The 21,293-nt window shown below is 45.9% G+C and overlaps 1 protein-coding gene and 1 pseudogene across 1 annotated transcript; one reads left to right on the top strand and one right to left on the bottom strand.

Moving 5' to 3' along the window:
• The first annotated feature begins 3,743 nt into the window (after window positions 1-3,743).
• Window positions 3,744-4,658, top strand: LOC146210051 (uncharacterized; annotated as a pseudogene).
• Window positions 4,659-4,874: 216 nt separating this feature from the next.
• On the bottom strand, window positions 4,875-8,402 carry LOC146210050 (uncharacterized). The gene is made up of 2 exons (XM_084581653.1): window positions 8,366-8,402; window positions 4,875-5,755 (listed from the first exon to the last, which is right to left on the bottom strand). The coding sequence occupies exons 1-2, from the start codon at window positions 8,400-8,402 to the stop codon at window positions 4,875-4,877; spliced, it is 918 nt and encodes a 305-aa protein (XP_084437779.1).
• Window positions 8,403-21,293: the final 12,891 nt, after the last annotated feature.

Genomic DNA, 21,293 nt, shown 5'->3' with positions numbered 1-21,293 from the left:
ATGGACGGCTTCTTTAAATTGTTCCCAGAATCTGCGCCACTGTTGAAGCTCTCCGTTGAATGCTTCAAGTTGAAGCGTGGGTAACTTTACTGCACTACGATGTGAAGCTTCACGGCCGATAGGTTGGCTCCCCCGCTGTGGTTCTGCTGACTGCGCTGTCAGGAGGTGCGGCGATCTGAGCAGCTCAGCCTCTCTTGCCTTGAGTTGACCAAGCATACCCGTGGCTGCATCCTCGAATCGCATGACGGCTTCGAATTCGGAAGCGAAGTCTTCATCAGCTATTTCGTCTTCCAACTCTTTGTTCAATTTCAGAAGCGCATCGTTGTTGGCCGTAAGCCTTTCAATTAGTGAGCACAACGCTCCGATATCTGTCAATGGCAGGGTTGCCTTTGCCTCATTGATGAGTTTGGTATTCTGCTGTCGACGCGCCGTTCTCTTTTCCCTTGTCCTCTGCATAATTGCGTCGTTGCTGACCGTGCCGTCACTTACTTTATCCGTCGCAGCCTGGTTGCGAGTTTCCGAAGTTCTCCTAGTCCCGGAGATTGCAGTTCCCGGGTTTCGGCACCATGTTGCGAGAGTTGACAGTCAGTCAATGACGACACGGTGAGACTTTCATGAGAACAAACGACAAAACTGTATTGAACTTTACATTATATGGGCAGGTTAAACAAGGGGAAAAAACACACGCACGACGTCTTTCTTTCAGTTCCCGAAGCAAAGTGTCCGACCGACTGACCCGCAGGGGAGAGCCCCTCTCCCTCGGCGCCGAAGGGGGCGCCGCACACACGCGTCTGCTTTGTGTCAGTTTACGCTTTCTGTCAGTTCACGAAACAGCGAGAACATGATCTGCAGGCCAGTCTCTTTCCCGGCGCCGGGGCGCGGTCCCCCGCATGTCTCGACCTTGAGCTCCCAGGCGCCAGATCACGCGGTACAGCAGCAGAGGGGTCGGTGGGGAAGCATCGTCTTACTCCGGCTCGGCTCCTGCGCCGCGCCACGCACAGGATGCGGCAACACCCCTCGCACACAACACAGGAGAGAGGAATGCACAACTGTAAATCACTTTACACGCTCAAACTTCCATCCCCGAAGAGAAGAAAACACAACACCCTGCGATGAGTTTCACGTTGTGCGTACACACCTAATTCATCGTCCCTCAACTGCTGTTTTATCTCTAGCCATTTCCCTCTCTTTTTACCTTCTTGCTCGTTTATATGTCACTGATCCTAGTGATAAATTTCTTTTTTTTTGCTCTTTTCCTTCTGGGCTTCCTGTTTGCTATTTTGTTGGGCTCAGACTCCATTATTACACGCTGTCCATTCTGCTTCACTACCAACTACCTCTCCACCTGGAGCCCTCGCGCACCCCTTGTGTCCCTCTCTCGGAATTTTATTGTCACGTAGTTCTTTCCTCTTTCCTTCTTCCCCGACTACATAAGCCGCTGCGCCGTTGGATTCATTTGAGGCGCACCACCGCAAAACAACCGGTCATGCAGACGCCGTTTCTCCTACTGAAGGTTAGTTATCTGCTCTGTGCCACATGTTTTCGCTCTAGTGACCGCTTCTTGCTAGCGGTGTTGTATGTATTGCCTCCTCCTTTTGCCTAAACGCCCATTTTGTTTCCTGCGTCTTGTATTTTCTGCGCCTTTGGGCAGTGAATGGAGATGTGCCCATATTTCTCGAAGCGAAAGCATTTCACACCTGCACGTCTGTTTTTGCTTCCGACGTTAGGACTTTGTATTAAAATGTGCTTTCCTGGTTGCTCTCCTCCTTGCTGGGATGGTTCAGTACCTTCCAAAACGTAAATTTGCATTTGCGCAGGTTTTATGTTCTCTAGCTCAATTTGGAGCTTCAACTTTTTTAATTTCAAATAATTGAGCCCTATGCTTCTTTTCTGCCAGCAACGCTCGCGTCATATTTCCTAGTGCCTGATCTGTCGCTGACACTGGCTCTGCTGACGCCGGTTGCACGATTCCCTGCGGCATCCATCTCTGCATTAGTCATTGCATCTACCTATAGCGTACAATCATACACAGACAAGGCAAATTCGGAGAAAGCGAAAAGGTGTCCTACCTCTTTCGATGCTCCCTCGACAGCACTGCTGCCACACTCGGCGTGATGACAGCGGGCTCCCGGGATGGTATAGACGCCCACGAGTTACTCCTGGTCCCTCAGCAGCTCACCGCCTTGGACCTTGCTCGACTTGGGTCTTGCTTTGAACCCTTCGATGTGGATACCTGGTTCCTTTCAGCAGCTTGTTGTCTCGAATCCTCGATGGCTTGTTGCCCGGCTCCTTCAGCTTCTCACTGACTTGAGCCTCCGACGTCCTTTCGAACTCGATCAGTGATCTTGAAGCTTCTCAAAGTCAGTTTCTCGACGCAGCTTCACGTTTTCTCCTTTAGGACGAACTACTCTGCAGCTTGTCCACCGACTTGTTCTTCTCACCTTCCGTCCAATGCCTCGAGTAAAAAGACGTTGCGATCCTGTAACGACTGCGCCAGTTGAGTTTCCCCTTCAGGTGGCCAGGTGAGAAAACACTTCATATTATCGATGTTCTTGATAACTTGAAGATTCAGACTCGCAACAATCACGTTACTTGATAACACGACCGAAAGATTAACTATTTATTTATATATAAATAAAACAAGAAGACACAAGCAAGGGAAAACTATTTACATGACTGACCCGTTGGTCGGGCGAAATCAGCCCCGGTTTAATCCAGAGCGCTTACTTTTAAGCCATCGGCTTCCGCCCTTGGCGGGGACAGCAACCAATAAGCAATCAGGCAACTTTTCTCACCAATCAAATACTGGGGAAAGGATATTAACTAACAAGACTTGGGAAAGGAGAGTCCCATGTAAACATATAAAGGGCACTGACGTTACCACATTCCAAACCTCTGCTTTCCCTTGTTTTCTTTCGCAAACGTGCATGCGGGACAAACGCATGTCGCGTGAACAACGGCTGAAGTTCTTTATGAAAAAAAAGAAACAAAGCTGTCAGTGGGGGCTCAAACGCTATGTGAAAATTCCAACTTCGCCAAGCCCTTGAACCCCTGTAGCTCAGCGCCCCATTGTGCTTCATAGCGCACCGGTCAGCCATGACACACCTACTACCCCACAAGGGCTGTATGCACATGAGCAGAGGGATAGACGCGCACGCAGCATTACGAGAATGCATACAAAAGAAAACGTCCACTGGTCCCCGATATCACATTCAACACTGTACACTGCCCTAAGGGAAGGAGCACTGCGCCGGCAACAATAGAGCTGCCACCGCGCCTCCGTCATGTGTCTGTGGTTCCACCAATTTGGTAATTTTTCGACCGGGGACAGGTGCACATCTCAACGTATCTACCTCGCGTCGTACGCTCTGTGCGAGAAACCGAAAGGTCGAAGAAAAGAAAAACAGAAGCTGCGAGTTGTGATCCGAGTGATGGGGCATCTTCACTGAGCCCACCACAGCAGGACAGCAATCAGATGCGAGCTATGGCCGAGGATGGTGTCACTGAAGATGACATAACTGACACTGGCATAACTGATGATTCCACAACAGAAAAGCGTAAGACAAAATGTATGCTTAAGCAGATTGAAGAACTTGAATCGCTTTAGCTAGAGAAACAGACAAAAACTGTAAACTTCTGTCAGAGCTGAAAACAGCAGAAGAAAGTATTGGTCAGTGGCAGGCGTGTTATAATGAACTGAAGTCAAGAATTTTGTGCATTGATAACATGAAAACGCACAGGACATGCTCTACTGTTCCGGGCAGTCATCTGTACCTGTTTTTAAGCACATTCTTCATTTGGTAGTAGAAAGAAACGCAAAGCTTGCCAGAAGCGAAAATCAAAATTTGCATTCTCTGGAAGCACAGATGTTTATGGTTCTAGTACGTCTGCGAACATGTATGGCAACAAAAGAAATTTCACGAAATTTTGCTGTTTCCATGCCTACCTTTAGTCGCATTTTCACAGAATGGATAGTTGTTCTGCACAAAGATCTGGCTGCTATAACCATGTTTCCAACACTTGCGAAGTGCAGCAACATATGCCACCCCATTTTAGGCAGTATCCTAACACACGGATTATTCTAGGTACAACAGAAGTGCGCATCCCGAAGCCCTCAAGTCTGAATGCACAAAGACAAACATTTTCAAACTACAAGTTCGCAAACATTATGAAGTGTTTATTTGAGGCCACACCAGACTGTTACATCAGCTTTGTGTCACCGCTATTTGGCGGAAGAACTAGTGACAGGTCTATTGTCGAGGAGTGTGGAATTCTAGATCTGTTAGAGCCAGGTGATGGGGTAATGGTTGACAAAGGGTTCAAAGTTACTGACGTGCTTCCTCTTAATGTTGACCTTTATATGCCTCCATTTCGCATTCCTGGAAACGTCAGACGAGTGCCAATGATGTTCGAGAGACAAAACAAGTTGCAAGTGCAAGAGTGCAAATTGAGAGAGTTATACGCAGAATAAAAAAATATCACATACTTACAAACCATTTCCCATCAATATGCTGGATATAGCAGACCAAATTTTTGCTGTATGTGCTCGGCTGTCAAACGTCCAGGGGCCATTGCTGAATACCAAAAGGGATGGGAACAGTCAGACACAGAGTAGATCACCAGTACGCTATAGGTTATTTGCAGACATATCAGCTTAAATTTTCGTTTCGCTGGTCACCTAATATTTGTGTCCATGTTCACTTTTTTAAATAGCATATGAAAGAGGAAATCAATGATATCTTGTCTGTATGTTGGCCTTAGTGAAGATTTGCAATCAAGAAGCAATTTGGATCTGGTTTATGTGCGAAAATATGATTATGCACTTTTTCCAATGTCACATCTGTTGCAAATTTCATGTTTGAAAGTACGTGTAGTCAATAAAGTTCAATACACTTTGCATTATTTTTGCCACTGTGCGATGAAGGAAGCAGACATATTTCTTTTAACTTCCTGAGTTTCAGCTTCAGTGTCTCGTCCTGCTCATCAACAATGTAAAAGCCTTCTTTGAACTTGTGAAATGGTACATAGCCAGCTCCAGTTGTGTACAAAAATCCGAGGCGCTTTATGCGGCGTGTAATAATCCCTGGAATAACTGCAGCTTTGTAAAAATAAAGAAGTCCGTGCAGAAGTTTATCCCACACTTGACTGTCGAAGTAAATCCTCTGAACTGATACATAGTGCTGCAGTTCGAGGTGACCAGTACACAGCACAGAGTCGCACCATGATTGGCGAGCGACGCCAAGTTGCCCCTGTATCTGGTAAAAGTATGCATGTGTACGCTTTAGGCGCACTTCTCCCTTAATAACTTCAGCACAGAATACTTTGTCGCTGCATGCATCGAGCCCTTTCTGACCAGCTTTTGACGATGGACATTTCACCTCCAGAAGCCCAGCAATGCCTCCATCCGTCACAAGATGGTCTGGGGATGCGGCAATAAAAGAATATTTTCCATACATATGGAGGCCTGTGTTGCTTACGGTGACATCTTTGTCATACAGCTGCATTATTTGAGTGTACTGCTGTACTGCTACTTCCTCATTCTGCAGTCCATACATTGTTCGGTCGTCGTGGCGGAGTACTTGTTTTATTGGATATAGAATATTTACGAGTCCTTCAGGTTTTCTGCAGCAAAGGAGTCTCTTGAAGTTTGACGCTGTTAGGCGACCAGCCCTTTCAGCGGCCCACAATGCATTTTGATATGGCCAAGTGTTTTCAAACAAAGGTCCTCTCGCTGAACTGTTGTTAGTGGGACGAGCTGCTCAGTGGCTCCTTATTTCTGCCAAACATTTCTCCGAATGTATTGAATTTCTCTGAAGTGACCTTTCCGGACCCCCGTTTAAAAGACCGACAGCCAGGATTCAGCTTCAGTGGGCACAGCGGACCGCGCCTAGGCATGTTGCCTTATGCTTTGTTCGTCTGCTTTGCACAGGTTAGTTTTATTCCACTACATTTAGAAGTGACTGCCGCGGACTTTTGGTCCTGCCGTGCCCACAGCGCTGCGTTAGCATTGTCAAAGATGTGTTTTGTGTTTGCACGCTACTCTTATGTGGCGATATTGAATCAAACCCTGGACCCGATCATTCCAATGAAAACGCTTCAGAACTACTAAAGCAGTCAGTCACAGCACATACTAAGTTAACGGCCGAGATTGTAGCCCTGAGAGCGCAGCAAGAGAATTTAGAGAAAACAATATCTGACTTGAGTACGCGCTTTGCTGATTTCGAAAAACAAACTGAGCGAATTGATCACATGGAACGCGCTATTCAAGACCTAAAATCAAAACTGGTTCATATGGAAGATTATAGTAGGCGCTCCAACTTGGTCGTTTTCGGAGTATGTGAGGAGCCAAATGAGACAGAATCTGACCTAAAACAGAAGGTCCTGACTGAAATCTTCTCTGCAACGCTTGATGTCCATTGCTCTTCTGTGGGAAGAATTCATCGTTTAGGAAAAAGCAGTGACAACAGGCCTGTAGTAATATTTTCTCAAGACTATAACGAAAAACAGGCAGTCCTTAAAAACGCATACAAGCTCAAAGGAAAGAATGTGTCTATTCAAAACGACTATTCGAAAGAAACTCTTAGGAAACGAAAACTTTTATGGGAAAGTGCCAAAGCAGAAAGGGACGAAAAATGAAAGTTAAATTGGTGAGTGATAATTCGGTCGTGGCGGGCCAAATGTTTTCATGGGATGACATCACAAGCACAAGGGTGAAGCTGCCATCGCAACGTACACGACAGAATGACTGACACAGTGAGCAGATAAAAAAAGAATTCAGACTACTAAACATAAATGCGCGCAGCATTGTCAATAAAAGCAAACAGCTTGAATCTATTCTTCTTGGATACAATCCGCATGTTGTAATCACGGAGACGTGGCTACGCGAGGAAATAAAAAATAAAGACATTTTCCCCCCATCTTATCAAGTATTTCGCCGTGACAGATTATCAAGAGGTGGGGGAGTGGCGATCCTCGTTAAAAACAATATTCAGACATCTTTTACTCGACAAATCGATCATCACGAAAGCATCTCGCTTAAGCTACTTTTTCGGGGCCGTTCCATCCATCTAGTCGCGGTTTACCGTGCTCCAGATTCTCCTCTTAAGTTCTTACGCGATTCGTCGGAACACATGTCATCCTTCAAACAGAATAACATATTTCTCGTTGGTGATTTTAACTTACCCGGTATCAACTGGGATCTAGCTTCTGCTGTCTCACGTCACTGCGCACATTCTGGCCATTTGTTTGATATCATGCTGTGCAACAATTTAAAACAAATAGTAGGACAAGCTACACGTATTCATGGTTCATCTAATTCCGTTCTTGACTTGATTTTTGTGAGCCGTTCTCTTGAAACATTTACTGTTTCGATCAATCAAGGATTGTCTGATCATAAGATGGTGTATTTTACTTGCGATTTTCATGATAAACTTGCCGGACAGTCGAAAACCGTACTTGTAAAAGATTTCTCGCGTGCCAGGGATGAGAGCGTGGTAGATTATTTAGATCTGTGTCTTAGCAGCTTTGAAGGAAGTGACCTGTCTGTTCTGTGGTCTAAATTTAAACACATGGCCACACATTGTATCAATCAATTTATTCCATCAAGAATAAAGAGAACTGGCAAATCTAATCCCTGGATTACGCGGGATATCTTGCATCAAAAAAGAAGACTCAAACGCTTAAGAAGAGCACGTGTTGCCCGCAGCACCATTGAAATGAAGCCGGTTTCTTTGACTAAAGCAGTAGCAGCGGCCAAGCGCCATTACTTTCAAACTATTCTGCCAAAGTTTATACATAATGCCCCTCAGAAATTCTGGAATTTTCTCAGCAAACAGAAGAAATCCCTACCTTCGATGAGGCACGAGGGGGCGCTGCTCAGCAACAAGACAGATATTGCTGAAAAGTTTAATTTACATTTTCACAGCGTGTTTTCCACACCTGCAGATAATTTTGTAACTCCTGTTTCTTGTTCACAGCCCATACATGATCTTGTGTCTCAACCTGGTGTGTTTGCAATGTTGTTGAATCTTAAAACAAAAGCAAGTCCTGGCCCTGATAATTTACCTAATTCTTTTTTACATCGTTATGCTGAAATGATTTCTCACTTTCTTACGATCATTTTTCGAGCTTCTCTCTTGTCTTCAAGTCTGCCTTCTGACTGGAGGGTTGCCCGTGTAGTACCCATACATAAGAAAGGTGATGCCGCATTGTTTAATAATTATCGCCCCATATCGTTTACCTCTTCATGCTGTAAACTTCTTGAACATATTATAGCTAATTACATAAAAACCTTTCTTGACGACAACATAATATAGCCATTCCAGCATGAATTTCGGAAAGGCTTTTCCACAGTCACCCAGCTTACATCTGTCATTCACGATTTTGCTCAGGTTCTTGACCATTCCGGCCAAGTAGACGTCATATTTCTAGATTTTAAGAAAGCCTTTGATTTAGTTCCGCACAGTAAACTTATCCATAAACTAGAAACGATTGGTCTCCCTTCATTTATTATTAACTGGGTTTCAGCTTATTTATCCGACCGATTTCAATATGTCAGTATCGATGGTCACTGTTCCAGCCAACTTCCAGTAACCTCCGGTGTCCCGCAGGGCAGTGTCCTTTGGCCACTACTCTTTCTTATCTATATTAATGATATTACCGACGTCATTACTCACCCTGTTCAAATTAGATTGTTTGCCGGTGATTGTGCTTTCTATAATGAAATTATAGTTCCACGCGACCAGATTTTACTTAATTCTAACTTATATAGTATTAGCGAATGGTGTAATAAATGGGGAATGGAATTAAATGCTGACAAGACAGTATTTATGCGGATTACGAACAAAAAGAACCGCCATTCTTTTTCATACAGTCTTCCCACCCGGAACCTTTCAGAAGTCGAAGATTACAGATACCTCGGTGTAACATTAACGAATAAACTTAGCTAGAACAAACATATTGACACTGTATGCTCATCTTCTTTCCGTAACCTTTGTTTTCTAAGACATAAGTTAAAACAAGCTCATTCCGACGTCAAACAGCTAGCATATAACACCATGATTAGACCTAAACTTTAGTACGCGTGCACTGTTTGGGATCCACACACTAAAACTAACATTAATGTTCTCGAAAGAATTCAACGCAAGGCTTTCTAAATATCGCAGCACTGACTCACCATCTACCCTAATGCTTAAACATAACATACAGTCCCTTGAATCTCGGCGCAGAATACAGAGGCTAAAATTCCTCTTTCTACTAAAAAATAATAAATTATCAATGGCTCCTGATTTGTATCTTAAACCGGCATCGTCTAGGGCAACAAGAAACACGCACACCGAATCACTAACACCTTCATCATCATCATCATCATCATCATCATCATCATCATCATCAGCCTGATTATACCCACTGCAGGGCGAAGGCCTCTCCCATATTTCTCCACTTAACCCGGTTCTGTGCTAGCTGCATCCGCCCACCTAACTTTCTGCCGCCCCCTGCTACGCTTTCCTTCCCTTGGAATCCAGTTTGTTACCCTCAGCGACCATCGGTTATCCTCTCTTCGCACTACATGTCCTGCCCATGTCCATTTCTTCTTCTTAATTTCTACTAGAATGTCGGTAACTTGAGTTATTTCTCTGACCCACTCTGCACGCTTTCTATCTCTTAATATTACCCCTACCATTCTTCGCTCCATAGCCCTCTGGGTTGTCCTCAACTTAAGTAGAACTCTCTTGGTTAGCCTCCACGTTTCAGCCCCATAGGTGAGTACAGGCAAGATGCAACTCTTGTATACTTTCCTCTTGAGCGATACCGGTAAGCTGCTAGTCATAATCTGCGAGTGCTTGCCAAATGCGCTCCATCCCAATCGTATTCTTCTTGTTATTTCCTTTTCGTGGTCCGGGTCTGCGGTTACTACCTGACCTAAGTAGACATATTCGCCTATTACTTCCAGTGTTTCGCTACCTAATGTAAACTGCTGTTCCTTCCCGAGGCTGTTGAACATTACCTTAGTCTTCTGCATATTGATTTTCAAGCCTGTACCTTTCTACTTTTCCTGTCTAGGTCATCAATCATTATTTGCAGTTCATCCCCCGAGTTGCTTAGCAAGGCAATGTCATCAGCAAATCGCAGATTACTGAGGTATTCTCCATCTACCCTTATCCCTAACTGCTCCCATTCCAAGTCTCTGAATACTTCCTCTAAACAAGCTGTGAATAGTACTGGGGAGATTGTGTCTCCTTGCCTAACACCTTTCTTTATGGGAATTTTGTTACTTTCTTTATGCAGAACTATGGTTGCTGTGCAGCCGCTATATATATCTTCCAGCACTTTCACGTATGGCTCGTCTACCCCCTGATTTCGCAATGCCTGCATCACCGCCGAGGTTTCAACTGAGTCAAATGCTTTTTCGTAATCAATGAATGCTATGTATAAGGGCTGGTTATATTCCGAGCATTTTTCTATCACCTGATTGATGGTATGGATATGATCGATAGTAGAGTACCGTTTCTGAAACCCTGCTTGATCCTTTGCTTGATTGCAGTCTAAGGTTGTCCTGATTCTATTAGCAATTACCTTAGAAAATACCTTATACGTAACAGACAGTAAGCTGATTGGTCTGTAATTTTTAAGGTCCTTAGAGTCCCCTTTCTTGTGAATGAGAATAATGTTTGCATTCTTCCATGGTTCCGGTACCGTCGATGACACCAGGCACTGCGTATACAGGGTGGCCAGGTTTTCTAGCACGATATCCCCCCCGTCCTTCAGCAAATCTGTAGTTATCTGATCCTCTCCAGCTGATTTCCCCCTTTTCATAGTTTCTAGTGCTTTCTTCACCTCGTCCTTCGTCACTGGTGGAACGTCTGACTGTTTTTCCCTACCGCCAATCTCATTACGGTCCTGACAACTTTGGCTACTGTAGAGATCTGTATAGAACTCCTCGGCTACTTTGACTATCTTTTCCATATTAGTGATGACGTTGCCCGCCTTGTCCCTTATCGCATACATCTGGTTTTTGCCTATGCCCAATTTCTTCTTTACCGCTTTAAGGCTTCCCCCGTTCTTTACAGCATGCTCAATTTTCTCCATGTTATACTTCCTAATATCTGCCACCTTGCGCTTATTGATTAGCTTTGATATCTCTGCCAATTCCATCTGGTCTGTTGGATTGGAAGCTTTCATACTCTGGCGCTTCTTAATCAAATCTTTCGTCTCCTTAGACAGCTTACCGGTATCCTCTCTAACTATCCTACCGCCTACTTCTACCGCGCACTCAGTAATGATATCTCTGAAATTATTGTTCCTTGCCTCTAGGGTAATGTCGCCATCCTCAGTTAGAACTGAAAACCTATTCTGTAGCGAGATCCTGAACTTTTCTGCCCTCCCCCTCACCGCTAATTCTTTGATGGGTTTCTTTCTTACTAATCTGTTGCGTTCCTTCTTCAGATTTAGGCTAATTCGGGACCTCACCATCCTGTGGTCGCTGCATCGCACTTTCCCGATTACCTCTACATCTTGCATAATGGCGGGGGTTGAACACATTATGAAGTCGATTTCATTTTTAGTCTCTCCGTTAGGACTTTTCCATGTCCATTTCCGGTTCTTCCGTTTGCTGAAGAAGGTATTCATGATTCGTAAGTTATTGCGCTCTGAAAACTCAACTAGTAACTCCCCCCTGCTATTCCTAGAACCAATGCCATAGTCACCTACTACCTTGTCTCCTGCCTGTTTTTTCCCTACCTTGGCATTGAAATCGCCCATTAGTGCAGTATACTGCGTCTTTACTTTTCGCATTGCCGATTCTACATCTTCGTAGAAGCTTTCAACTGCCTGGTCATCATAACTACATGTAGGTGCATAGGCCTGTACAACCTTCAGTTTATACCGCTTATTAAGCCGAATTACGATGCCTGCAACCCTCTCATTAATACTATAGAATTCATCTATATTACCCGCTATATACTTATTGACAAGGAAACCTACTCCTAGTTGTCGCCTCTCTGGTAAGCCTCGATAACACAGTACATGCCCATCTTTCAGTACAGTATATGCCTCATTCGGCCTCCTAACCTCACTAAGCCCTATGACATCCCATTTCATGCCCTCTAGTTCCTCTAACAGCACTGCTAAGCTAGCTTCACTAGCTAGGGTTCTAGCATTAAACGTTGCCAGGGTCAGTTTCCAATGGCGGCCTGTCCAGCGGAGCCAGACTTTCTTAGCACCCCCTGCTGCGTCACAGGTCTGACCGCCGCCGTGGTCAGTTGTTCCGCAGCCGCTGGTGACTGAGGGCCGGGGTTTTATAGAGCTTATCTTAGGAGGTTACGGCCAATTACTGCACCAGGGTGGCCAACTCCTGTTCTGGTGAGGGAGTGCGTTGCCGGAGGTGTTCACCGGCATCAGGTCGCACCCCAAACCTGTTTATGGAATTCCATCAACACGCGGATTTTTTTTTTCTTTCATCCGGTGGAGAATTGCGCGGCACCGGGATTTGAACCCCGGTCCTCTTGCATGCGAGGCGGATGTTCTGCCGCTACGCCACCGCTGCAGCTAACACCTTACTTTGCCAGAACTAACATTTTCAAATTTTCTTTTTTCCCGCGCACCATAACCGAATGGAAGAACCTGCCATTATCATCCTTTCAGGACCTTGATTCCTTAGAAAAGGCCGTGCATTGATTTGCTGTCTTTCTTGTACTTGTGTAAATTTATGTTCATGTTTTTGCACTTTATGCTTTTCTGTTTTCTTTTGGAAATGTTGCCCCTCCTGCCAGGACCCTTCACTGGGTCTGCAGTATGGTTGGTTGGTTGGTTTGTGGGGTTTAACGTCCCAAAGCAACTCAGGCTATGAGAGACGCCGTAGTGGAGGACTCCGGAAATTTCGACCACCTGGGGTTCTTTAACGTGCACTGACATCGCACAGCACACGGGCGCCTTGCTTTTCGCCTCCATCGAAAAGTGGCCGCCGAGGCCGGGATTCGATCCCGCATCCTTGGGAACAGCAGTCGAGCGCCGTATCAAATAAATAAATGAACGTAAGTCTTCTGTGTCCGAAATCACACTGGTGTTCCTGAGTACTGCTGGTTTCCGTGTGAAATATCTGTTCCATACTGAGTGTGGTGCATCTTCAGCAATTTTCTTTGCGAAGCTTGAACAGTCGGAATGGATGGCCGATGAATAATCAGATGGCAGCCGTCGCTTGCGCTTTGCTGGCACTATTTTGTTTACGACGTGGTTTTTTGAAGGTTATGTCAACAAGAGGATTTGTCAAAAGACGGTTTTTAAGTGAGAAAAATCGTTACTTGTAGAGGACACCGCCGCCGTGTATATTTGAACCGCTTTGCATTAATCTGTCCACAAGGCAGTCCACTTAGCAAATAAATATATTTTGTCTCTTATTATTGTCTTTCTCAGCGACTCCATGCATGAGCCTCAAGCCACATGACCAATGAGTTCAACAAATAAAATGCAACTGTTTGAAGCAAACTCCAAATGCAAAACTGGACTGAAGATGTCCTTTGAATACAACAATAACCATATGCTGGATGTCTATATGTCACACTTTAAAAAGCAGCACAACAAAATGATGGGCAAGCAACATGAAAGAAACCGATGAAAGATTGCTGCGTCAGATGAAACAAAGACAATGAAGGATGCGGTATTGGGTATCTGTCCTTTTTTTTTGTCGCGTGATAGCATAGCTACATTTCACGCATATCAGGTACCATGCCCGAATTTTATTTCTCCCTGTAAAAGTAGGTTGGCAATGTAGTTAAAGTGCTGAGTAAAATGTAAAATAGCCTTGCCTTGTGTCGGTGCCATCCATCGGCATGACATGGCTGTCCACGAAGGCGTCTGAATGCTGCGAACAGCAAAAATGAGGCCAGCGATGTGTTGGCACCTCTGGCTCAGTCTGAAAAAGAGCGCATTGAAAACAGTTGGAAAACATCCTTTTTGGAATACATGCAAACTGCTTCTATGCAAGCACTCCTGCATGCTACTTTGGCAGGTATCCACTATTATACTTCGTGCATGTTTAGAATCCAGGGTTTGTGCAGAGATAAATCTACACTGGTGACTGCTTATTAACAAAGCGGTCACGGCCGCTCGATGGAAGCGCACTGGGTGCGGCTTGCTGCGTCGCGCCGCCGTCAATGGGCAAGCGCAGCCTTGGGGAGTTTACAGTTGCGCCCGCTATTTCTGCTGAGGGCGCCACTGTTCGGGGACACATCGCCGCCGGGGTCGCCGGCTCTGAGCGCGCGATTTGCTTCCTTTCTGGGCGCGTTCGCCTCGCGTCTGCGTGGTAAACGCAAACTTTTTTTTGTGTGCGCGTGTGCAACCACCTTAACGTTGAGACGGGATGCGTTTGTTTTTTTAAGGCGAAGGCCGTTCTAGGCTCATGGAGCGAAAATCTGTGCGCAAAAGCTGTGCCTTTAATCTCTGGGTCGCATCTGTGCACTGGTGTGTCAGTCGCAAAAGCGGACGTGCAAGGAGGGAGATTAAGAATGAAAATGATTGATGGTGATAGGTAATCAATAAAAGTTATAAATAGACATTGATATAGGTAATGACTAATGATAATGACTAATAAAGGTTAATAATGACTAAAATGATTTGTAATGACCAGTATATCAAACTACGACATGTAATGACCGCAATTTATTAGAAATGAGTAAAAGTGCTTAGCGATGTGTGGCAATGACTATAATAGCTAGGCATGACTCATCATTACTGTTAATGACCACGAAATGGCCAATATGTGAAACGACGACATGTAATGACCACCGCTGGTTCTAAATGAGTAATCTGCTTAGATATGAGTGATAAGGGCTACAATGACTACGCAGGCAGACTCATCATGACAGGGAAACCACCAATATATTAAACGACGACTTGAAATGAACTGTGGCAAACGATGAGAGGCAAATGATAGGAGAAGGGTAGGCTTTCGCCGTCCTCCACTTAAGAGACATCTAAGAGACCCTCTAATTTTATTTTCTGAACTCGCTTCAGGCAAAGACAGCAGCGAGAAGTGGAAATGCACTCGCTTCCTCTGAAATGAAACCGGCGCTGAGGTTAAAAAGTCCAGATGCTGAAGCATAATGCCCTATCAGCTGCCATTGAATTTGCTACAAGGGACAGTAGATTGGACTTGTTGGTGATTAATTATAGGTCAACCATGCAAACAACGTGACGGGAACACAGGAGAAGAAGACGGCACAACCGCACTAGGTGTGTCGTCCTTTTTTCCTGTGTTCCCGTCACGTTGTTTACCCTATTTAGTTACCAGGGAACTGGCCAGTGAACAAGGGTTTTTAACGATGTGTTGTGAAGCAGATGAACACGATGAGATAGCACCAGAAGCTTTTCTCGCAGGTTATGTTGCGAGGACATATCAGAAAACGCTACGAATTGTTTTTTTATGTAAGCATGCAATTTGTTCTAAATTTTGCCGCGCTAGCCTGAGTGGCCTTGCAAGTAAAGGAGCCTGTGCATACATTTGTTTATACTCTTGAGACTGTTTGAGCCGATGCGATAAAATGAAAAGCCACGTTCCACAGAAACTCCGGCGCCCGCTCTGTCGGCAGAAAGTCGGAAAAAAACCTCTCTGGTAAGAGGCACTTTAGTTGGCGATGTGGCCAGACACATTTGGCGCAATGAGAACACATTACGTGTTCAGTGTGGCAGGAGCTGACAAACCAGAGAGAGTCAATAAGATGTAAGGGTGAAGTGGGAATTATTGAAAGCGGGACCCTTAGATCCCAAGTCAGGCACACTATACTCCTACAGGGCACGTTCGTACGGCTTCTTCGGCGAAGAGGGTCTTTATATAGCTATGTGTAGGGTCCTATTTCATGCAATGCGGTGGCTTATGGCTGCATTCTAACGATATGCGACCGAGGCAGCATTTACGGGATACCGTGAACAAGCAGGTAGCAAAGTGCGGACACTCTAGCGAGGCTCCTCAAGAAGACTGAAGAACCCCAAGTTTTGTTTATCACTACCAGGTTGTTGCTTAATTTATGTGACATTTGGTAATGGTTTTGAGGCGACATGTCAGTCATGCAATAGCCTGTTGCAGGAAATATGAGTCAACTGGGCCAGTTACAGGTTAATGAAAACCAAGGACAATGAAGGCTCGATTTGCACCGCAAAGGAAGTAATCAAGCTTTGTCAGCTTACGAGCTCCTTCATTAACAGGATGATGAAGTCTGAAGAGGTCCGGCGAAGTAGCAAGCTGTGTAAGCTTTTGATTTCATCATTGTTTTCTCCCTACACAGTACCTGCAGCTAATCTATAAAAACAATGATCGTGTCCATGCTAAGGCGCTATGCAAGATATCGTTAAGTTGCTGCCCCCACTGATAGCGAGCAGGGCTGGAAATAACTCAACAGTGGAGCGCGTTTATGGCTATGGCATAAAACTCTCACAAGAAAGGTTTTCCGCCTGCGATTGGTAATTTTCTTCCTTTCTTTTGTGTGGCCATTAAATAAGCGTACTCGGCTGCTCGCTGAATCTCGGCTGAAGTTGCGCTCTGAAACGTGAACATTCTTGTGATCGCAGCTAAGAGTTTCACAACAGGAACACTCGATGCGCGTTCTTCCATTGAAAATTACGAACCAGCAAAATTGTATGGGTTTGCAAGCAGCCAATAAAAATAGTAATAAAAACTTTCGGCGCATATACGTAGCACCTTGAGGCAGACCGGCTCTATCAAGCGCGCTTACTTTGTCCGGTCATGCAAAATGCGGGAAGCCATGACGGATAGCGATCTGGCGTGCAAAGTTTAAGGTCTCCAACTGAGTCGAAGATCCCAGGTTATCATCTAGATTTAATCTAATAAACACCTTCATATTTCCACCGTAGCATTATTTGTCAGAATGATATAGAAAGGTTGGTTACATGTCGCATTTTCACAGAGGTTGCTCATAGTAGGACATTTTTTATTGGATAGCGCTGGAAACTTAGAACAGGTTGACATCAATTTGTGTATAAAAGGTGTATGCAGGAATGAGTAAATGGTATGAAAATGACACACGAAATTCGCGACATAGTTAATTAAGTGGTTATGCATTATGCTACCATGGCTGCTGAACAGCTTCGAATTGTTCACAACCGGGTCACATTTTCATGTGACAAACAACTAAATCCGAATGCAACATCACGGTAATGCGAGCTCTCCAATCTAGTGGTCTTGAACCACCGTCACTATAAGTTTATCAGGGTACACTCCAGTATACATCCTTGCCGAGCAAGCGCTAAGTGCTGACACGGTCACACTAGACATGACAGTATATACTAATTCGTGTTGCCAAACTGTGTGAAGCGGAGCTGTTATATCCTTAAAATAAAAGTCTTCCACCAAGCCGACGCCTCGCTCAAAGCGCAGCCAGGCGCAGCTCTCCGCGCGTGGCTGTCCCCGAACGGTGGCGCCACGGCGGTGGCGACTGGAAGTAGGCGCCTCCCGGTTTCGGGCGACGTAGCAGGCCGCACCCAGTGCGCTTCCATCGAGCGGCTGTGAAGCGGTCAAGACGATCATACTGAAACCAATGTAACACATGCACGTAACCGATCTCTGGCGCCGAGCGCTTAAAAATCCAGCTTTAAATAGGTTTCTGAAGCAGCGCCTACCAATGCCTAGAGTATTCATGACATAGGAAAGGAAAAAAAATAAGCGTGCAATGCGCTACGAGAACAAGAAACCGTATGCATCACCACTGGTTATATCGCCGTTTCGACAGAGGAATTCAAGACTAAGCGAAAGGCAGGGCAGTATATATGAGCGGACCTTTCAATAGTCAAAATAATGTGTACTAACCCAGCAACGCAGTCAAAGTATGCTTGCGCTACTTTTGCATATCCGTCATCGCATACTGCTGCAACCTGTCTGTAATGCCCAGGCTTCATCGAGCACAGGCAGATGCTTCGCAGTACCACCAGTTTGTACTCGGGCGTATGCTGAGGAATGCAATATTCAATGCGACGAATGTATTTTTTTCTATTTATATGCCCATCCTTTTCGCAGTTGCCGGTTTGGTGTTCCGAAGTGCACGTCAATCGCGCTCTCACTGACCGGCGGCACAGAAGTCAGGTTGCTGGTCCACTGCTTGCTCTCGTCCAAAGATTGCGCGAAATCATTGTCAATTACATAGAAAGAAAATGTTTGTAGTGCTTAAGGCAAAGGCATAACGATACACTATAGACGGAATGGTCGGAAGAACACGAAAGCTTCAGCATCCGTTCACCCGCACACGGAACACCAAACTGACTGAGCCACGCGAACCGCCCGGACCACCAGTTATGATTCAGCGGTGCTCTCCCAACTAAGAAGCCTGAAAAAAAGAATAAGGAAGAATGAAAATCCCAGAGAGGAGACAGATAACCGAAAGCAGGAGCCAACAGTTGGGAGAGGGAGACAGAAGGCCCAGGTGCTTATCGCCGGAGATTCTAACATGAGCAGGTGCAAGCGAGATATCTTGGAACGTGTAAAGGGGTTAAACCTGGAAAGCGCATAAAAAACAACGGACAACAGCAAGAGACAGACACACGGCTGTAACTAATGTAATTTAGTTCCCTGCGTTGTCTAACTTTAAACAATTTTCCTCGTTATCTTGAATCCCATCCTGTTTTCTTTTATTCTTCTTCCCTAGCCAGCATATGGTTCCAGAGTTTTCTTGCTCCGCCTTGGAGGCATCGTGTATGTCAGCCATCCAGCGATCGGTGGACTGCCTTATTTTACTTTGGACGAGGGTCTGCACCTCAAGTTTCTTTTGTCGATATGATTCCCATTTTTAGTCGATTTCCTCCTGAGATACCTATGCTTTCTTTGCCAGTGGGTGTTGCCTTGAAGCAGCCCGTCGTTGCTCAATAGCTTCCCTGATTTCCTTATTCCATCACCTCCGTGGCTTCCTCTTTCCATTCCAGCGGTTTGCTACTTTAACCTCCTTAATTTTCCTCCTTATGCGTAGTTCTACCTGCTCATAATCCCAGTCTTCCATGGGGCTTTTCTCTATTATTTCCTCTATGTCTGCTGCTATCTGCGCTATTTGACGTCGTTTAATTTTGCATTTACGTTTTGTCTAAGTTCCATTTCTCTTTTCCTCAAGGGCCCCATCTGCAGACTAATGCGTTTATGATCACTTCCCAGACTACAACCCCCTTCTTCGTCTATTTCCATTTTTGTGACCTTGCTATAAATTTCCAGCGACATTAGACAGTAATCAATGGTCGTTTGCCTGTTGCGGAATTCCCACGTGATTTGGCCTTCACACTTTGTTTCTCTATTTACTATAACTAGATCGTGTCGCTTACAGAAATCTAGCATTAGCTTCCCGTTGCAATCCGTGTATCTATCCAGATCGTCGATGTGGCTATTCATCTCCCCCAGCAGAAAAAATTGGCCCTGTTACCAAACTGGCTTATATCATCACTGAGACATTCAACAAGATCTTTGTTTTCTTGCCTATATTGGTGTCCTGTTCCTGGCCGCCACCTACCTGAGATCACAACCACGTCTCAAATAGCCATGATGACCTCCGAAGCAGGGCCCCCTACCACCGCGGGAACATGGGCTCAGCCAGTTGTTCTAACGAAAATTCGGCACCCTCCCATCTTTAATAGCGACGACAATCCAGACGTTGACGATTGGCTTAATGAGTATGAGGGGTGCAGGCGGAACAACCACTGGGACGCCACCATCATGCTCGCTAACATCATCTTTTATTTGGCGGGAAGACCTTGAAAATAGTTTCAAAACCACGAACAAGAGCTCATTAATTGGGATACCTGCAAGTGCAAGCTTAAGGACGTGTTCGGGAAACCAATTGAACGCGCTCTGGCTGCAAAAACGGAACTTTCTTCTCGTGTTCAACCCCCACGGAGTCCTACCTCGCCTACATTGAGGATGTGCTTGCGTTGTGTCGCAAGATTAACACCTCCATGCCGGAAAGTGACAAGGTAGGGCATTTCCTCAAGAGTATCGCGGATGATGCGTTCCACATCCTATTCTGCATGTATTGCTCTACCGTCGACTCGGTGCTCCAAGTCTGCCGAAAATTCGAGCAGGCTAAACAAAGATGTCTCGTACATCGCTTTGAGCGTCTTCCGAACACGGCGGCTACCTCATCCTGCGATGACCTGGCCCCTTTGCACCAACCCTCCCATCCCACGACCATGACTCAGATCGTCCGCAGAGAACTTGAGGCCCTAATTCCTGCACCACTCTCGTCCCCGCTGCCCGACACCGTTGCCATGATACAGGCCGTTGTCCGCCAGGAACTTGCAAACGTTGGCCTCTCCTTTAGCTCCGTGCCGCCCCTGCCACCATCGCACCCTGTTCCTTTAGTGGCTGCTACAACCACGAGCACAGCCTCCCCACGTCTCTACCTTGGTCACAACCCTGCAGATTGGCAAACCTAAGACGACAGGCCAATCTGCTTCATTTGTTGTCGAGCCGGCCACACTTAGCGGTATTGCCATAGCCGCACTTTCCCCATCCCTCGCTTCTATTACAACGCTGACCGTCGGTATTACTATGGACCTCGACGCTTTGTCGCCCCACCAGAGAAGCCCCGCTCCGCCTATGATTGACCTGCACACTCTCCTCCTCAACCAGATGAACCTCGCACCGAAACCGTCCCAACTGCTCGTCGCTGCAGCCGATCTCCATCTCCCCGGGCTCATCGATCCCGTTCACCGGTACCTCGCCGCGGCTTCTCCCAATAATACGCCGGCACCTAGTCGGGAAACTAGCGAATGCAGCGCCTGGAAGTGACGCTGCATTACCGACCCAGACTGTCAACTAGGAACTGACTCTCGCACCCAGACGTAATCTCATTGACATTCTTGTGGACGGAGTCTCAGTTTCTGCCCTTATTGACACTGTCGTCCACATTTCCGTCCTCAGTTCCTCGTTTCGTCAACGCCTCAAAAAGTGCTCACACCCGCTCCCTCATCTGCCGTTCGTGTTGCTGATGGCAACACAGCTACTGTGATTGGTATGTGTACTACGAGAATTACCATTGCCGATCGCCATATCCCTGTGCTATTTACACTCCTCACCAGTTGCCCTCACGACGTTATATTGTAGCGTGTGCAACTGCAGCCGCTAGGCGGCTGCTCATCGAGAATCTAGTGCGCGGACTCGAAGAAGTGGCCCCGTGGCGTTCGAGAAGAAGCTGAGGTCGACTCCTGACACTCGGTGCTTTGGACCTGCTCTTCTGTGCCTGCTAGGCCAACCCCCCATTAAAAACCAATCTTCTGATTACGGGCCTAAACGGCTACGTGACACTGGTGGA

Source organism: Amblyomma maculatum, chromosome 1 (assembly GCF_055883805.1).
Source record: "Amblyomma maculatum isolate TAMU_Amacu chromosome 1, ASM5588380v1, whole genome shotgun sequence".
NCBI classification, from domain to species: Eukaryota; Metazoa; Arthropoda; class Arachnida; order Ixodida; family Ixodidae; genus Amblyomma; species Amblyomma maculatum.
Note: the sequence above shows the minus strand (reverse complement) of the source record. Positions and strands in the feature narration are given on the sequence as shown.

Coding starts and splice junctions, on each gene's coding strand:
- LOC146210050 (XM_084581653.1), bottom strand. CDS start 8,402: ATGGTCAAGAACCTGAGCAAAATCGTGAATGACAGAT. Junction 5,756..8,365: donor CAAAATCGTGAATGACAGAT/GTAAGCTGGGTG, acceptor GCCACTGAGCAG/CTCGTCCCACTAACAACAGT.